This window comes from Canis aureus, chromosome 1 (genome assembly GCF_053574225.1).
Source record: "Canis aureus isolate CA01 chromosome 1, VMU_Caureus_v.1.0, whole genome shotgun sequence".
NCBI classification, from domain to species: domain Eukaryota; kingdom Metazoa; phylum Chordata; class Mammalia; order Carnivora; family Canidae; genus Canis; species Canis aureus.
The window spans coordinates 8280743-8298737 of NC_135611.1; the positions used below are offsets into that span (position 1 = coordinate 8280743).

Here is a 17995-nt window from a genome sequence, read left to right on the forward strand (position 1 = left end):
ACTCAAAAGGACGGCTCAAAATAACAACAACTACTTGGCAAAGCAAAGGTATCCAATTTACCCTCCTCAGTAGGGAATATAGAAGGCAAAATGTGTTATTTTTTCCTAATTTACACATTAGGATTACATAGTGAAGAAAATAAAATGTAAAAACTGACTCTAGGGGGCACCCAAGTGGCTCAGGTCATGATTCCAGGGTCCTGGAATCGAGCCCTACGTTGGGTTCTATGCTCAATACAGAGTCTGCTCCTCCCTCTGCCCCTCTCCTTACCACTACTGCTCTCTCTTCCCTCAAATAAATAAATAAAATCTTAAAAAAAAAAAAAAAGCTGATCCTAAAACATGTTAACAAATGATACTCAAGAAAAAACAGGAAGAAAATTTAAAACAAGACTTTTTAAGTAAGATTTTATTTGAATAAAATTATGTATTAGTATTTTTTCTTCTTTCTCTCCGTGTCTGTATTTTCCAAGTCTCCTTTAATACACATGGTAACAGGAACTTTCCAGAACGCGCTGTGAAAAGCAGAGGAGCAGGGCCTGCCCAAGCTGTGCTCAGCAACACATTCATTCCCACTCCCCCACACTGGCCTCAGCCCACTCACCAGCTGTAGAAAATGGTGAAAGAACCACTTACTATGATGTTTGGGGGTCAAAACCCAATGTCACCCAGAAAGAATTGAGAAAGGCTTACAGGACACTGGCCCTGCAGTTACCACTCTGATAAGAATCCAAATGAAGGACAGAAGTCTAAACAGATTTCTCAAGCTAATGAAGTGCTCTCTGATGCAAAGAAAAGGGAATTATATGACAGAGGAGCATAGGCAATTAAAGAATATGGGAGTGGGTGGTGGTTTGGGCTCCCTCATGGACATCTTTGATATGATTTTTTGGAGGAGAAGGAAGGATGCAGTGAGAAAGGAGAGGTAAAAATGTTGTGCATCAGCTCCCAGTAATCTTAGAAGATTTATACGACGGTGCAACAAGAAACCTAGCTCTGCAAAAGAATGTGATTTGTGACAAATGTGAAGGCCGAGGTGGTAAGAAAGGAGCAGTAGAATGTTGTTCCAGTTGCCAAGGTTCTGGAATACAAATAAGAATTCACCAGAATGGTTCAGTAACTTCAGCCTGTGTGCATGAAGCACCAGGGCCAGGAGGAATGGATCAGTCCTAAAGACTGATGTAAAGGCTGCAATGGAAGGAAGATAATTCAAGAGAAGAAGGTTCTAGAAGTTCATATTGACAAAGGCAGGAAAGAGGGCCAGAAAATAACATTCTATGGTGACGGAGACCAAGAGCCAGGTCTGGAACCAGGAGATACTATGATCATTTTAGATCAGAAGGACCGTGCTGTGTTTACTCAGCCAGGAGAAGACCTATTCATGTATACGCATATACAGCTGGTCGAAGCACTGTGCAGCTTTCAAAACCCAGTATCTACTCTTGACAACCAAACCACTGTCATCACCTCTCAGCAAGGTCAGATTGTCAAGCACGGAGATATCAAGTGTGTGCTAAATGAAGGCATGCTAATTGATTGTAGACCATATGAGAAGGGTTGTCTCATCATGGAATTTAAGGTAAACTTGCCTGAGAATGGCTTTCTCCCTCCTCTCCTTTCTCTCTTTGCTGGAAAAACTCCTACCTGAGAGGAAAGAAGTAGGAGAAACTGATGAAATGGACCAGATAGGACTGGTGGACTTGGATCCAAATCAAGAAAGATGGCGCCATTACAGTGGGGAAGCATATGAGAATGAACATCATCCTAGAGGTGCTGTTCCGTGTCAGACCTCTTGATGGGGCCAGTGAACAGCACTGCTGGCATTTTATATGCTGTTGTGAATGAGTAAAGGACTATAATCATAGCTCACTACTTGTTACTGTTTTTGTTCTAATATTCAACTATGGCAGTGTTTTAAAAGTTAAATGAAGAATACACTCAAATACAAAAGTTCAAGAAATTACACATAGTAACGGTTATAATGAGATTTCCAAATCTCTTTTAATATATATAGTAACAATTATAATTGTAACAATTTATAATATTTTAATATCTGGGGTTTTTCTCTTGCCCAGGTCTTGAAGACATTTGGAGAGTGTCATGGCCTGAATCTCTGTGTCCCTGTCCAAGCCATATGTGATGGTCATCCCCAGTTTGATGGTATTTAGAAATGGGATTTTTAAGAAGTGATTAGGTCATGAGGGTGGAGCCCTCATGAATACGATTAGTGCCCTTAACCTTTGTTAAGGTCTCTTTAGACCCCAGAAGGCTCCCTTGTACTTTCTGCCTCATATTGTGAGGACAATGTGAGATGGTGGTCTATGAACCAGGAAGAAGGTGGTCTCCAGGCACCTGATCTTGGAATTCTAACCTTCAAAACTGAAAAAAAAAGAATCCATCATTTAAGATTTTTTTTAATTTTCTTTATTTGAGAGAGAGAGAATGAGTGAAAAAGTATGAGGGGGAGAGACAGAGGGAGAAGCAGACCTCCCTCTGAGCAGGAAGTGATGCAGGGCTCAAGCCCAAGACCCTGAGATCATGACCTGAGCTGAAGGCAGATGCTTAACTGACTGGGTCACCCAGGCTCCCCAAAATTCCATTTTTTAATAAGCTACCCCGCCTATGGTATTTTTGTTATGGCAGCCAGAAGAAACCTAAAGAGACAAGATTTTAAAGTAAAAATGAGACTGAATTTGTTATTCATTTATTCATATATCTTACCAAAAATAAAGTATCCCCTTTGAAAGTAATTCAATATTGAAATGAAATAAGGTGGATATAAAAATATAAGAATCACCAACTAATTTTTTTAGTCCAGAAATTTCACAAATGCAACTAAGGGCCTTATAATGACAATGGCATCCACTGATAAGCTCAATTTTCTGGTTGGAAATTAAAAGCTCCATAAGCCTGAGGAGGTTTATTTTCTGTGTACCTCTTCTATTATATTGGTGTCATTTTGATCATCACTGAACTGGTAGTTGCTTTGCTCCTTCAAAGCTCTCACTAGAAAAAAAAAAGGATTCTCATCTATTCCATAATGAGAAGCTCTCAATCGTTAGTCAAATGACCATATTCAAAACCTGTATTTTCTACAAAGCATACTACCATTTTAGCATTTTCCTTGATAAAGTATCTGCTTTATGATATGCCTCAGACTTTAAGCTACTTTCTTGTTACACACATTTTAATCTGATCAAGGCTCTTCCTTGTAATTATTTCTTACACTGTTATCATTTTCCACTGGTCTTTTCAAATTCCACTTGGTGTGGGGTCTGATAGCACACCTGACCTTCCAGGTACTCATTCATTTTGCAGCAACCTCTGGGCACCTGCCCTTCTGACTTTCTCTTCCAGGATGTTTTTTTATTCTTGCTTTTTGCATCTCTCCACATGTTGCTCTGGAATGATTTATCATCCTTGTTGTTCTTAGGAATCACTATCGCTCTAATTGCAAAGCTAAATAAATTGCACTTCTTCACTGTCACTTTGGAGAATTGCTTTCAGTAGAACATTTCTAATGATGGCCTAGAGAGCTCCTAAAAAATAAGGTCAGAATCACTGTATTTCAAGAGTGTTACAAAGCATTCTGAGCACAAAGATCTTTTGTATATACAGGCAAACCATGGACACACTGCACGTTCAGTTCCAGACAATTGCAACAAAATGCGCATCACAATAATAGGTCAAATGATGGTTTCCCGGTACATATAAGTTATGCTTATACTATAGTGTAGTCTGGTAAGTGCACAACAGCATTTGTCTGAAAATGTACATACCTCAAATTAAAAATATTTTATTGCTAAAAAATGCTAAACATCATCTGAGCTTTCAGTGGGTTATAATCCCTGGTCACAGATCACCATAACAAAAATATAATAATGAAAAGTTTGAAACATTGTGAGAATTACCAAAATGTGACTTGAAGTAAGCAAACACTGTCGGAAAACATGTTGTGGACAGATTTCCTCCACCCAGGCTGCCTCAGACCTTCACTTGCATCTGCAAAGTGCGCTAAAGTGAAGCGCAGTAAAATGAAGTATGTCTGTAAAAACAGAGAGTCGGCTAATTTTACTCCTATAATGTAAAAGTTTTTCCATACGTTTCAAATATTTTGACTCTCAGCACTATTGTCTCAGCCTCAAAACTATGAGAGACTGAATACAGAAGTGGACGGTGGTCAGACCAGATGTAGAAATTGAACTCTAGCCTCCAGCCTAGACAACAACTAGTCCAAGAAACCAAACCACTCTCTGCAGTAGCCAAACCAGAAAACCAGCCTACTCTGCAAGTCACACTTGTAGGAAGTCAGACCATTATCTCTAGCAACAGTCCAGGAAACCAAACAGTAACCCTTGCAGTGATCCACCCAAGCCAGGACTTGATTTATGATTGACAGCTTTGCTAATAGCAGTCAAAGAAAGCCAAATATGCACCTGGAACCCACCACATAGGATGCCTTGCTTCAGGAAAGCCCACCTGCAGCTCCCCGCTGATGCCCTCCAAACAGGGCATATTGGGAGCCTTCCTCTCTTCCCTATAGAGCATCCCCCCTGCCTGCCTCTGAGTTTCTGCTCAGCCCAAGTGATGGTGGCCCATCCCCTTGCTAGCGCGAGCAAGCACTGAATAAACAGCCTTTGCCAGTTCTCATTCAGGTGGTCTTCATTTACACCCAACCTAGCCTTCAAAAACACTGGTCGAGCTTAACTTTTAGATATAGTGTGGACGCTAACATGCCCACTTTATTTACTGTTTTCTTATTCCTAGAGACCTAAGGCTCAAAGTTCCAAATTTTGCTGCATATATTCCATGGAAATCACACTTACTACAGTGGCTTTGTACTCACCACAAAATAACTAATGCCTTTTTATCTGAGGATTTATGTATTTATAAATTAATCTTTATTGGGTGTTTGCTATGTGTGAAGCACCAGGGGAAACACAGATAAACCAGATGTGATTTTAACATAGATGCTCCCGGTCTGATGCCATCAACTATTTCAATGAGGATGACCTATCACATTTGCATGTCAGACTGAGCACAAGGTAACAAGGTATTTTATATCTAATGAGAAAGTATGGACTCCTCCTTGGGCTCCCACCAGCTCCCACCTGGAAAAGTGGTTGGGGAAAATCAAAATAGTGTAGCCTTCCACACTGGGTTAGGACAGCTTAGGACCCTATTGAGATGGTTCTGGCTTCCAGAAATAGTAGTCCAGAGAGCCAAGTTGAAAAGAATCAGATCACCAGGTGCTTGATGAGAACACAGAACTCTGTGTCCTTAACAGGAAGCTTCATTTTTATCCTAGGCAAATATAGGACTTTCCTTTGGACTACTAACAAAATCTCTGACAGCAAAGCCTGTATCAAAGCTCAGAACTGGCTTAAAAGAACAAGAGGAAAGCCCTTTTGTACCTGTAACTTTTCCCATCTCACTTCTGGACAATGCTGGTTGTTCCAGAGTGGACCCTGTTCCCTTTGGTGGCCCAGCAGCCTTTCCTCCAGTTACTCAGAAGTCCACGGAAACCCTTGTAGGGAGCATCACTGTCCCAGGGACTCCTGCCTGAACACATGCAGATCCACGGCTTCCAATACAGACCTCTTCCTCCCCTACCCCGGCCTAGTTATTCCACCATTTGTGAGAAAGAACTACTTCTCCATCCATGAATGCCCATAGCTGAGGAGTATCTAGAGAGGCCTTCAAGTAGAAGGATCAAAGAACAAGCAGCATAATAATGAGGTTGCACCAGTCTTGAAAAAAATAAACATGACAATTAAGAGGAAGAGTTATATGGCCAAGTAGCATGCAGCTCAATACTGGGGCTCTTGCCAGGCACAGGCGTTCGGATGCAAGAGAATTACTAATCACCCCATGTGCTCAGCTCACTCATTTGTTTTGGTCTCTATTTAACCCGACAGGCATGCAAAACTCCCTGTGTGGTGTGGCCGCTGAAGAAAACTGTTAGTCCTTCTCATCATGTGTCATGTAGGATTTTTTTTCTTTTTCCCCAAGCTATACTTCCAGGAGCTCATCCTTCTGGCTGCCTAGCTGAAAAGGAATATTTGTAAATCTCAGTTACAAGGCCCAGCATGAGCATCCGAGAGTATGCAAATTTCAAGCCCAAGCTCCTGTGTGCTCATCAAGCCAAGGCATAAAATTCACACCAGAGTCTGATTCTAAAATGAAAATATTATACAAAATATTTCGATTACCCACAAACTCATACAACTCCTTTGGGGGTGTATCCATGGAGAACACCTAAATGATGGGTTTCCTAGTCATTAACACAGGGTTGGAATATATAGTCAAGAGATTTTTATTTCTTTTTTTCTCTTCCAGATGAATGACATTCTCCTCTATTTTTCAAGTCTCCTGTAAGAATGTGCCAGGTACCCTCTGGGATTCTTCTGCCAACCTTTAATGTAACCCACCTCTCCATGGTCTTGTGATTAGCTTGTGCCTGCGGTAAGAAAAAAGCTTCCGAGATATAAAAATCGGGGCCTGGACCTTCCTGAAGATGATACATTTACACGTACATATGAATCGCAATTTGAAGGATTTAATTTTACATTCCTTATGCCCGTAAAGTGAACCAGAATGAGATATTCATGATCCCTCCACAAGAAAATAAAGAAACACATCTTAAAGTCACTTACAATCTCATATAAAGTGTGATTTCTAACCCCACCATTTTAATGACGAGAAGCTGATTCAAACATCCCTTCTGCTAAGCCTGCACCAAAGCATTTTATATTCTTCCAGACTCTTTATAGGCTTGGACTGGGTAATTAATCCCCCCAGTGTAATATAATGCAAATATGCAGTCACCTAGAAGCAGCCAGCTGAGCAGGTGATGCAGGCAAGCATCTCAGCACAGAGAACTGCCTGGAAATGCGAGCATGAAGCAGGGGCAGGAGGAGGAATGGGGCAAGAGGTTACAAAATCAACCACACAGCCATTCTCTTTCCAGAGAAAGCAGAATTCACTGGCTGGATTAAAAATGGTCAAGAAAGTTTATTGCCAGTTTATTTCTACAATGTAAATATTATTAGGTGAAAAGAAACAGGAAACCAATTCAATTCCAGCGTGAATGTAAATAACAGTAATGGGCAATATCTGACCTCCTCATCTCCGACTCACAAACCTCCTCTGCTTATGAGAACAAATGCTCCAGGGTGGATCACATCCAGGACCAATGACACTGCATAGGCAATTCAATAGCTTCCAATCCGTGACTCTTGTTCACTTTTTCTAGATGAGAATGTGTGGTTAAAAAGATGGACTTCTGAAAATTTTGCTCGCATTTCAAACTTCTTCCCATAAAAGCCACTGTGAAGCTAAGGAATGATTATCCTGGGTTATTATCATTGATTGATTCAGCAAAACCTGGAAAAGGTAGATTATTTTTAAAAGCATGTGTTTTTTTGCAAATCTCTTTAGAATCCCAAGAACTAATACAATCATTAACATGCTAAAGTAACAGCAGTTATATGGGTGTAAGAATTGTTAGTAGATGAAGTAACTACTGATAATCACAACCTCATCACAAAATCATGTGTGTAAAGAGAATAATTTTGAAATTGGTCATTGTTATGCAGTGTATAATCTGGAAAGAAAACAAAACATGCATGACACAATAAAGATAGCACGAATACCCCGTGTCAACAGGGTGCAAGTCTTTCCAAAGAAGAGGGAAATTGTCAAGGAAAACAGTTTTCAGGTAAGACACCGGTGAAGGACACTAGAATTTTAGCTAACTCTTAAATGGTAAGATATAGAGAAGTGGCATGGAAACATTCTAGCTCTGAAAAATCACATGAGTAACACTGAAACCATACAAATGGTTGCGAACAATTACCAAAAGGAAAATTGATACCATTCCTTCATATTTGCAATGACCACATGACCAATACAACAAAAAATTCTGTTCACAAGAGCCATAAATTTTTTTAAATTACAAAACACTTAGAAATAAATTTCTCAAGAAATGTGGAAGATCTAGAGGATAAAGCTCTGAAATGTTTCTGTAAGGCCGACTGAATAAATAAAGCAAGAAGGCCATTCCTCTATGACATGACTCAATACCAATACTGCTGATCATTTCTCTTAATTAATACATTCAGTAGAAATTCAGTAACCTATCCTAATGCTTTTAGAACTCTTCAAAACCTGACAAGTTGATGCTAAAAGACATGTAAAAGAAAAATACAACTTGAATAGCAAAGAATTTTAACAAAAGAAGAGATACTTCCTTGATATAAATAAAACTATAGAAAATTAAACAGCAGGAGTAAAGATGCCAGAAATGATAGATAGATCAATAGAACCAATGAAAATATTCATAAGCAATCCCAGTTATTTAGGGCTGAAAGTATTAAAAGGTGGCATTTCAAAGTAGTGGGGAAGGATGTACTATTCAATTTGCCCATGAAGTGTTAGAACAATCAGCTATAAATTACACAAAAAAATTAAATTTAGATCCCTGCATCACATTAATCACATTTTAATTTTCATCATATTAAAAGGCTAAATGTGAAAAAAAAAAAACCTCTGGTAGCAGAGGAGAAAACAGGGGAATTGCTTATAACCTCAGGGAAAGCCAGGAACCTACCTTAAACAGATAGAAAGCAGAGAAACAATAAAGGGAAAATGGATAAATGTAACTACATAAAAACCGTAATCTCTACTACAAATGAGAACCCCAGTCAGGGAGAAAAGATTTGCCTTCTTTGCACAAAGAACTATACCCAAAATTTTAAAACTCCAGACACCTCCCTTCCCTCTACTATCATGCCAGTATGAACATAGCTCATAAATCAGCAAGGATCTCTTGGATCTTTCCTTCTCCTAGATATCCATTTTCAGGGATACAAGGAGACTCATATAAACTGTAGACCCCAGATTACAGGTAAGAACTGGAAAGAAATCTCAAGATAGGATGGGAGTAATGCAGAAGGCAATATAGCTCAGAGAACACAGACAGTACTCTTTCAAAAGTGTGAACACAGGATCATGGCAAGGGTTATACCCCATTTTTGCCACCATGGTTGTGAGATGTACATCGAGCTGCCAAAAAAAAAAAAAAAAAAAAGGCCCCATTGGATACAGTTTTGTTTCAAAACCCAATGAGATTTGGCCACAGATAAATCATTTTCCAAAGCAGAGGGAAAGAAAAGCAACTAGAATGGAATTCTGCTCTGGTTTATCTAATACCCCACAGGAAACTTGTAAGTAGGTGGTCCCGGAAAGGCCAATTCATTCAAAGTTACATAAAATACAGGGAACTGGCACAATATCAATGCAAAGATACAATAATAGAAAATAAAAGGTATGTTTAAATCTGTTATTAACAAATGAATAACACTCAGCAGAAGAAAAAAATGTTGCCAAAGAACAGAAAAATCTGCACCAGAATTGTGTGAGAAATTTAGCACACCTTGAAACGGAACCACAGACATACAAGCCTTATACCATCAGAAATACTACACAACACACACACACACACACACAACAGAAATGCAAAGTAGTAGAGACTTCCTAGTAAAATGCTTTTTAATATTGATAAAGCCAGAAAATATATAATACTAAAAAACTAAGACCAAACTTCTCTGTCATTTAAATAAATGTAAATGAGCCAAACCCAACTACTTAAAGAAGAATTTTTGTCTGGTTCCAAAGCAAAAACAATTGTATATGGAAGAAAAATCTAAATGGAACTGAAAAGGTTGAGCAAAACAAAACCAAAGACAGAGAAAAAAAGTGAGAGAGAAATCATGATCTTATAAAAAGAGCTCATAAAATACACAGCCAAAAATAGCAAGATCAGACAAACAAATAGTAAAGCAAAGACAACTATCACAAATTCCAAAAGGTACAATTCAGCATGAAGACATGGTTCCAATATCATACAGCAAAAAGTATAGGAGATACAAGGAGGAATGGGCAGAAATAAGCTGATACTAGAAGATCCTAAACCAAGTCCAAAGCCTAACGCAAGTAGACAAAACCAAATCAGTATTTAAATGATTTAAGTAACATAATAAGTAAGTTATATAATTTATATAGAAAACAGTGAAAATCCCTTCTAGTTGAGTAGTTACGGGCAATTCATAAAAGTTAGCTACATATGTGACCCCAAAGACATTCATTCAAAAAGCACCAAACTGACAACCACAGTCTGATAGGCAGATTTGGAACCGGGGGACCCTCCTCCACTGGTGTCAAGTCCATGAGTCACATGGCCAAAGGTTCCATTAGGTTATTCATCAACTGACCTTCAAGTAGGAAGATCACCTTGGAATAGCCAAGTGGAGCCCTTGAAAGCAGAGCTTTCTCCCTGTTGAGGAGGTGGGAGTCAGAAAAAGGCAGACAACATCCCAAAGCACAAGACAGGAACTTTGCCGGCTCCAAATGGAGAGGGCCGCAAGGAAAGCCCGAGAAGGAAGTTAATTCTGCCAAGAATCACTGAGGTTGGAAGAGGATCCGGGCTTTCCTCTGGCTGTTTTTTTTGCTTCCAGCTCTGTGAGACCCTGAGTGGAGAGACCAGCACAGTTGCCCTTCAGAACCAAGGTCGCCAATGCATGCTGCTTGATGCTGCTGGACTGGAGGTAGCTTATTAAACAACAGAAAACCTCAGCTCAAGAAGCAGAGTTAAACCAGAACATCCAGGTGGGCAGAAAGTGAGAGTACAGTAAGAAAAATAACTCCCTCTCAGATTTTAAATAAAAATATATGAAGATTTGTTTGGTTGTTTAGCTTCATTTATTTTATCCTAAATCTATCGCCAAATGTATGGATACTCTATAAATTTGAAAAATGGATTGATCTTTAAATGAACTAACAAGGTTTTCCTCTGAATTTATATCTGAGGGTACTTGATAGCGTAAGAAATATTTCATCCAAAGAAGTAAAATATCAATAGCAATAAAGAGACTTGTCTTTTTCCCCCCAAAGAGTCAATGAAAACTGTAAGTGGTAATTCATTTGACTACTTTTTACAGTAAAATGCTGCCAAAGTCAAAACAATTACAGTGGGCCAGAGTATTTTACTGCCATTTAGGTAATTACCCATACATGCACGCATCTCAGCAATCCTAAGTAACACCTTCCGAATCTTCATATTCTTCGTATTTGAATGAGCCTCATGCACCATAACTACAAATACTAGAAGCTATTTCAACCATTCAAAACAGTAAGAATATTTATAGTCCCGATGCCTTCAAAATTTTTAGCCCACCACGCTATGGCACACCCGTTTAGTAGCTTCATGCATCCGTGATATTTTTGGAGAACTCAGACTGAGTTTAGATTTATAGATTTAAATAACTCTATAACAAGTCAATTTAGCTTTTCAAAATACCCGTACAACAAGTAGTCTCCATAAAGAGACAGTTTCCTCCACACTGGATTCTGGCTCTTTTCACACATATTTTCTGAAGAGCAGGTTCCCAGGGGATTCCTAACAATGGCTTCCTTTGGATTCATTTTCATAGCAATGATTCATATTTAATTAATGCAACTCAATTATTTCTTTTTAAGCTTTGTCCTCACATAATGAGCCAATTTGTTACCTATTCATTTCTACAGTGCCTGTTTTTCTCACACAGAAATGCTGAAGTAGGTATTAGATCACAAACAGGATAAGAGAGAAAAATACTTCCTTTTGATATGAACTTTTAAATTCCATTAAACCATTAACCAGAGTCAACTAAAAAAAAAAAAAAAATCATCCAGGAGCAATGACCAACAAATAGAGGAAAGTTTTAAAAAAATACAGAAAAAAATGAGAATGACTACACAACACAAAATAGCAAGTTAATGGAAAATGTACCCTAAGTGTGGATGTTTCCTAAGTCACTGAACACTAAAGAATACATAAAGAGCTCTGAGTTTCTCTCCATTCCTCAGTTTACCTGTTGATTAATCATTTCTCACTGTGTTTTGGGAAAGCCATAGCCATACTTTCTTTGAATACGTCCTCAAGAAATGAAAAGCGCACTATTCCATTGATGTATTTCAGATTTTCCTGGTGGCCAAGCCCAGTTATTTAATTTTTTCCTGATAAAACCAGGCTTGTAGAGTACCCGGTGTCTAGTAAGCACTTTGTGAATGTGTTAAACTTACGACTCTAGCAGACATTCTGTGATTCTGACAGCCAAAGTCACAGAAAGCATTTAAAGTGATGGAGAATATCTGATCAGGAAATGATGCCATTACCCCTTTATTTTCCACACAGTGGAACCCCTCAGGTTGGCAGGGGTGAGCATTTCTCCCAGGCTGGAGCTGCCTCCTTAATTCCAGAATTCCACGGTTGTGTGTGTTTTGCAAAGCTGTGCCGTGCTGGACAACAGGGAACAAGCAGCTACCACCTTCCCACCTGCCTGTGAACAGCACCGTGCCGTGACCATCAGCAGCACACAGGTGGGCGGAATGCATTGAGCTCATGGCTTCTTGGGGGGATCCGGAGTTCCAAGAAGAACTTGGGGGTCGGCAGAGCAGTACTCAGCATGTTCTGATCCAGGGAGCCTGCCGCTGGGGGCTTATCACGCCGGCTTCATCCCCCAGAGTGCAGTATGTGCACTAAACCAAAGACCAGCAGATGCTGCTGTGTCCTCTGTCGCCGAAACACACCTGAGAGCCAAGTGGTGAAGCCAGACTGACCGACCCAGGGGTCCTCGAGACCCCCGGGGGAATTTGTGCTTTCTTTCCAAAGCCCTCTAATCCCCTCCAGGTTCGCCTGACTAGACGTCTTGTTTCCTAGCATGACGATCCCATCCACTGGAGGACACCAGCTGGGCTACATCTAAAGCTACAACTCCCAGGACGCCTGGTGGCTCAGCCTTGAGCGTCTGCCTTGGGCTCAGGTCCTGATGCTGGGGTCCTGGGATCGAGTCCTGCATCGAGCTCCCTGCAGGGGGCCTGCTTCTCCCTCTGCCTCTGCCTCTGCCTCTCTCTGTATCTTTCACGAATTAAAAATATCAAATCAAACCAATCAATCTACAACTCCCACCTGGCCATTCTGTCTCCTCAGGCCGGGGGTCAGGACACAAAGGCCCTTGGGCTGCCCTCGGTGCTTTGAACCCAGTGCACTGTCCCTTGCTACCGGCGACCCCGGCAAGAGGAAGGAAAGAACAGAGCTGCCCTGGGCGGGCCTGGATAAACCCCGGATCACCCCCACCTCTGCCGCACAGGGCAGCCAAAATGTTGGCTGACGATGGAGGAAATGAGCCGGGCCTGGAGAGGAAGCGGGTGCCCCCCAGCACCCGGTCCCAACGGCAGGTGCAGCGGCGAGCTCTCTCGTGTTTTCTGCTACTGACCCAGTTGTACTGAGTCACCTTGGAGACTGCACGTGGCCACCACTTTGCGGGGAACTCTGAGCTCAGACGAGCGGGTTTCTGCGCCGCCCAGGGGCTGCGCTTGGACGCCCCTCAGCCACCGCGGGCGTCCCCTCGGCCTAGCTCCTGTTCCAGCTTCGGTTGCAGACCCTGTCCCCTGCGGCCTGCAGCCAGCTGGGTGCAGGTGCACCCCGGCGGTGCCCTGCCCTACGCCCATGCTGCAAGGGCTCCCTCCTGCCCAGGGCTTTGAGGGCCCCCAGCAAGGGGCAATGTCTCCAAAAATATCTCCGACTATTTCCACCAACCTCAGAGAGCTAAATATATTTTGCAGTTGCACTCGGTGTTATAGGAGGTAATCAAAAGTCATTGCGATCCTGCCAAACCCTGCTCAAGATCCTGACCCGAGGCGGCCAGATCCATCGCAGGGCGCTCCGTGGGAGGGACTGCGGGGACAGGACCGGTGCTTGCCCGCGGAGCAGGGACACGCGGAGGCGGCGGGGCATGCGGGCACCGCATTCCGGCCTTTGCTGACCTTCACCAGGTACTTCTCCTTAACACGTCTGCTCTGAGGGAGGGGCTGGTACTAGATGTGAAGGGGACGGGAAGCCTCCTAAAGCCAAAGCCACTTTCGGGACTGATTAGAACGCTATTCCTAAGAAGTTCTGGAGGAGGTGGCCTCTCAGGATTAGACCAATGGAAACAGCATTAGTCAGTCCCACCATGAGCCTCCTACACACCCCAGTTCATGCCACCATCCCAGGATACAGGCAGACACTGCAAAGGGCACCCAGGGAGCTGGAGAGGCCCTGATGGAGGGTGGGGGGTGGCCAACGTTTAACTTTCTCCTTAAGACGGGTTCTCTCTCTCCATAGAGAACTGGCAGCAAGCTCCCTGAGCAGACCCAGCCCTAGGGAGGCATCAGGGCTTCCATCACAGGCCTGCACTCCTTGCTCCCGCACCAGCCACGCCTGGTACCGGTTACTGCAATGCCCTCCTGCAAAAGGATTACGGAAACCACTGAGATCTTCCTTTGGGTCAGGCCCTGTGTTATTGGAATCCATTCAAGCCCCACATGGCAGAGGATGTTAAAACCAAATGCAAAAGCTGTGCCTTCCCATCCAGAAGTTCCCAAACAGGGAACTTATTAGAGGCCACTCACCCCTGCACCTGCTGGAGTGTGTGTGCGTATTTCCCCGTCCTTGGCACCAGGCAGGGAGGGCTCTGTCGACACTATCACGGTGACAGATGGCTTTATTCGCCATGTCCAAAGGTATCCCAGCCAAAAGCAAAACGAGTCCACAGCAGGTTGAATCCTCTATGAAAATACCTGACAGGATACCTGTCAGGAAAATATCCACATAAATCCACTCAGCTCAAGAGAAAGACACTGAGCACTGGTTGCCACAAGGAGCATTTCATTTGACAGGGTTACAGAAACACTTCTCCCATTTCAGGGGTCAGCAAACTATAACCCATGAGTCAGATCAGGCCTGTTGCCTATTCTTAGACAGCCTATGAGCCAAGGAAGGTTTTTAAATTTTTAAATGGTTGAAAAAAATGAAAGGAAGATTTTTGTGATGTGTGAAAATGGTATGAAATTCAAATTTCAATGTCCATAAATAAAGTTTTATTGGAACCCAGCCACATTCATTCATTTTCATACTGCCTGAGGCAGCTTTCACACTACCAGGACAGAGATGTGTAGCTGCAAAAGCTTGGAATATTTATCATCTATTTTGTCATTGGCTGAATTGTATCCCCAAAGATTCATATGTTGGAAGTCCTAATACCCCATACCTCAGAATGCAACTGTATTGGGAGACTGGGCCTTTAAAGAAGTGATCACGTTAAAATGAGGCTGTGGGGTGGGCCCCAATCTAATTGGACTGGTGTCCTTATAAGTGGGGATTTGGAGAAATCGGTATCCTATTCAAAAAGATTGGGGGGGAGGATATGCAGAGGAAAGCCCATAAGGGCACAGCAGGAGGGTGACCATCTGTAAGCCAGGAAGAGAGGTCTTAATTCAGTAACTGAATTGGATAACACTTTGACCTTGGACTTCCAGCCTCTACAACTGTGAGAAAGTATACCTGCTGTGCAAGTCACCCAGTTTGTGGTACATTTGCAGCTCTAGCAAACTCAAACACACCCCTTTACAGAAAAAGTATGCTGACTCCTGTCTACACCATGAAATCCTTCACAAATTCACCTGTGTTTTCAACTATATAGCTCAGTATGTCATCAGGGTCCCCAGAGAGTATAGCCTGATTCACCCTATCTTCTTCCAAGACCAGTGGAGAAGAGGCATGCATGCTGTTGCCATTTGCAGAAGGTCAGGACACACAGTCACCCCAGCTCAGCCACCAGGTCAGAAACGAAGGACCACCTTGCTGGGTTCAGATGACACCTGCAGATTTCTGGGTGGGGGTAGAGACAGAGACACTCAGTTCTGCACATCTGTCCCAGCATCAGGCATGCATCTGCCCCTAAAACTCTGCTTACTGGCTCTAGGCTGTTTCCCTTCACATTGCCTTGGTGGCTCCAGGACATCAAGGTTAGAAGCACTTCCACGGGCTCTGATACTTAATCCCCTTATAGCATGTCATATGACAATCCCTAGTTTCTGTGTCTTTCTTTCCCTCCTCTCTTTTAGAGGACGTAAAACATCCCAGCTGTGTTGTTAGCAGGACCATGTCTCTCTACATGTCTCATGTTAAGGAAAACATTAGGTTATTTGCCTCTTTCCTGCTCTTACAGGGAGCAGGAAGGGATGGTTTATCAGCTTTTGCTTGCTTTGCTGAAATGTGCTTCAGAGATATGCAAATGCCATGTAAGGAGACGGCATCCATCCTAACACTCTGAAACACAGCAGCCCCTCAGAACTACAGCAGCCTTTTATGTCAGCTGCACAGCTATCAAGCACAGCCTTCTACCCAGACACCGCATGCATTTAGCATTCTGCCCTTGCCTCCAAATAAAAAAGAGAAAATGCCTAGACAAAGTAATGCTGTCTCAATAAAAGCTCGATCTTTTTTTGGTAAATACATGGATGAGGATTAATGTAATTTATTAGCTATGAATTCTTGGCATTTGTCCACCTTTTTAACTGCACCAAATACATATTAAAAAAAAAAAAGAAGGAAAACAAGGAAGACCCTTTTCTTCAACCTCTGCTAACTACGTTTAAAATAAGCGAATAGTAACCACAACCACAAACACACTGATATATTAAATATTTACTTTCTGGGCCATTAGTACTATCTGAACAGTAGAGTCCAGCAATTAATATGAATAAGATCTGCCCACACTTCTCAGGTAGGATGCTACTGGGAAGCAGAGCAGAATCCAATGCGGTGCTGCCTTTGAGTGGCTTGCAGGAGTGCGGAGAAGGTGCCAGAAGTGGCAGCAGCAGGTGAGGCGAGCGCTGAGCCGTGTGCTGATATCACAGCAGCCAGCAGAAGTTGGACTCCAGACCCAGGGAGAGGAGGCTGTGGTGGGGAGAGGCGGGCAAGACAGTAAAGAATACTTCCTGGAGTACAGTGACACCTGGGCTGAATCTTAAAGAATGTAGAGGTTTAGCTAGGTAAAAAGGAGGACAAAGAAAAGGGCAGATGTGCCGTCCAGATCAAAGGAAAGCTGCACATGAAGTGTTTCTATGAGCTGCATACTCATGTTAAATGACATTTTAGAGTGGAACATAGATGTGACTTGACGACTCAATACTAATCTTGAATCTCCACCTCGATCCAGCCTGATGCAACTCATATCTAACCTGCCCACTTTCTCCATTCTCTGTTCAGTCAGGCAACAAATATTTCTGAGCACCTGCTGTGTGCCAGGTGCCACTGTAAGCACTCAAGATGCAAGAGGGACCAATACAGACCAAGTCCCTGCCTTTAAGGAACTAATACTCTGATGAGCTCAAAAGAAACATGTATATAAGTATTGTAAGAAAATTAAAACTTCTGCTATTAAAAAAAATTTATCCACTTAAGTAAAGCTTCATGACAAATGATAGCCCAATGATCTAGAACAGCCTGTCCAACCTGGTACCCACTAACCACATATGGCTATTTAAATTCAAATTAATTGAAATGAAATAAAATGTACAATGTAGTTATTTGGTAGCATTAACCACATTTCAAGTGCTCAGTGCCTCTGTGGCTGGTGGATACTGTATTGGACAGCAAGGACACAGAGCATGTCTCTCATTACCGAAGGTTCTGTTAGATGGCACTGATCTAGCACATGTCCCCATGTAAAAACACCTTCCATCTTCCTCCCACTAACAGCAGTGTAATAAGGATTTCATCAGAGATCTAATGACAAAGCTCATTCTGTACGGTAATTCATGAATAAAAGTCTCCCATTACATTTAAAATTTGGTTCACACACAATTCTTTCTAAATCATGAAATTTCACCAAAATATGATATAACATACCTTAGATATAAACATTCATATGTGACATTTTACATTTTGGACACAAGGTTGAGAATGTACTTTTTGCCTCCATTCCTGACATGTCATTAGAATGATGAACAAAAAAGAACCCTAACAATTTTTTCTTTTATTTTTTAAATGAGAGAGTTTTGCATAGGATTACAAGACTGTACAGATGTGGGAGATGTGAATGATGAGACCCAGCAGGAAAACCACAAC

At 42.0% G+C, this 17995-nt stretch overlaps 1 protein-coding gene across 1 annotated transcript; it reads left to right on the plus strand.

Annotated features, from left to right (window-relative positions):
• The first annotated feature begins 1078 nt into the window (after nucleotides 1–1078).
• On the plus strand, nucleotides 1079–6651 carry LOC144304839 (dnaJ homolog subfamily A member 1-like). The gene is made up of 3 exons (XM_077883460.1): nucleotides 1079–1579; nucleotides 2076–2160; nucleotides 6340–6651. The coding sequence occupies exons 1-3, from the start codon at nucleotides 1322–1324 to the stop codon at nucleotides 6345–6347; spliced, it is 351 nt and encodes a 116-aa protein (XP_077739586.1). The 5' UTR covers nucleotides 1079–1321; the 3' UTR covers nucleotides 6348–6651.
• The last annotated feature ends 11344 nt before the right edge of the window (nucleotides 6652–17995 follow it).

Bases quoted from the DNA above. Each gene is read 5' to 3' on its own strand.
- LOC144304839 (XM_077883460.1), top strand. From the start codon at position 1,322: ATGATCATTTTAGATCAGAAGGACCGTGCTGTGTTTACTCAGCCAGGA. The intron at 1,580-2,075 runs GTAAACTTGCCT...TCTCTTGCCCAG, and splicing joins GTCTCATCATGGAATTTAAG to GTCTTGAAGACATTTGGAGA.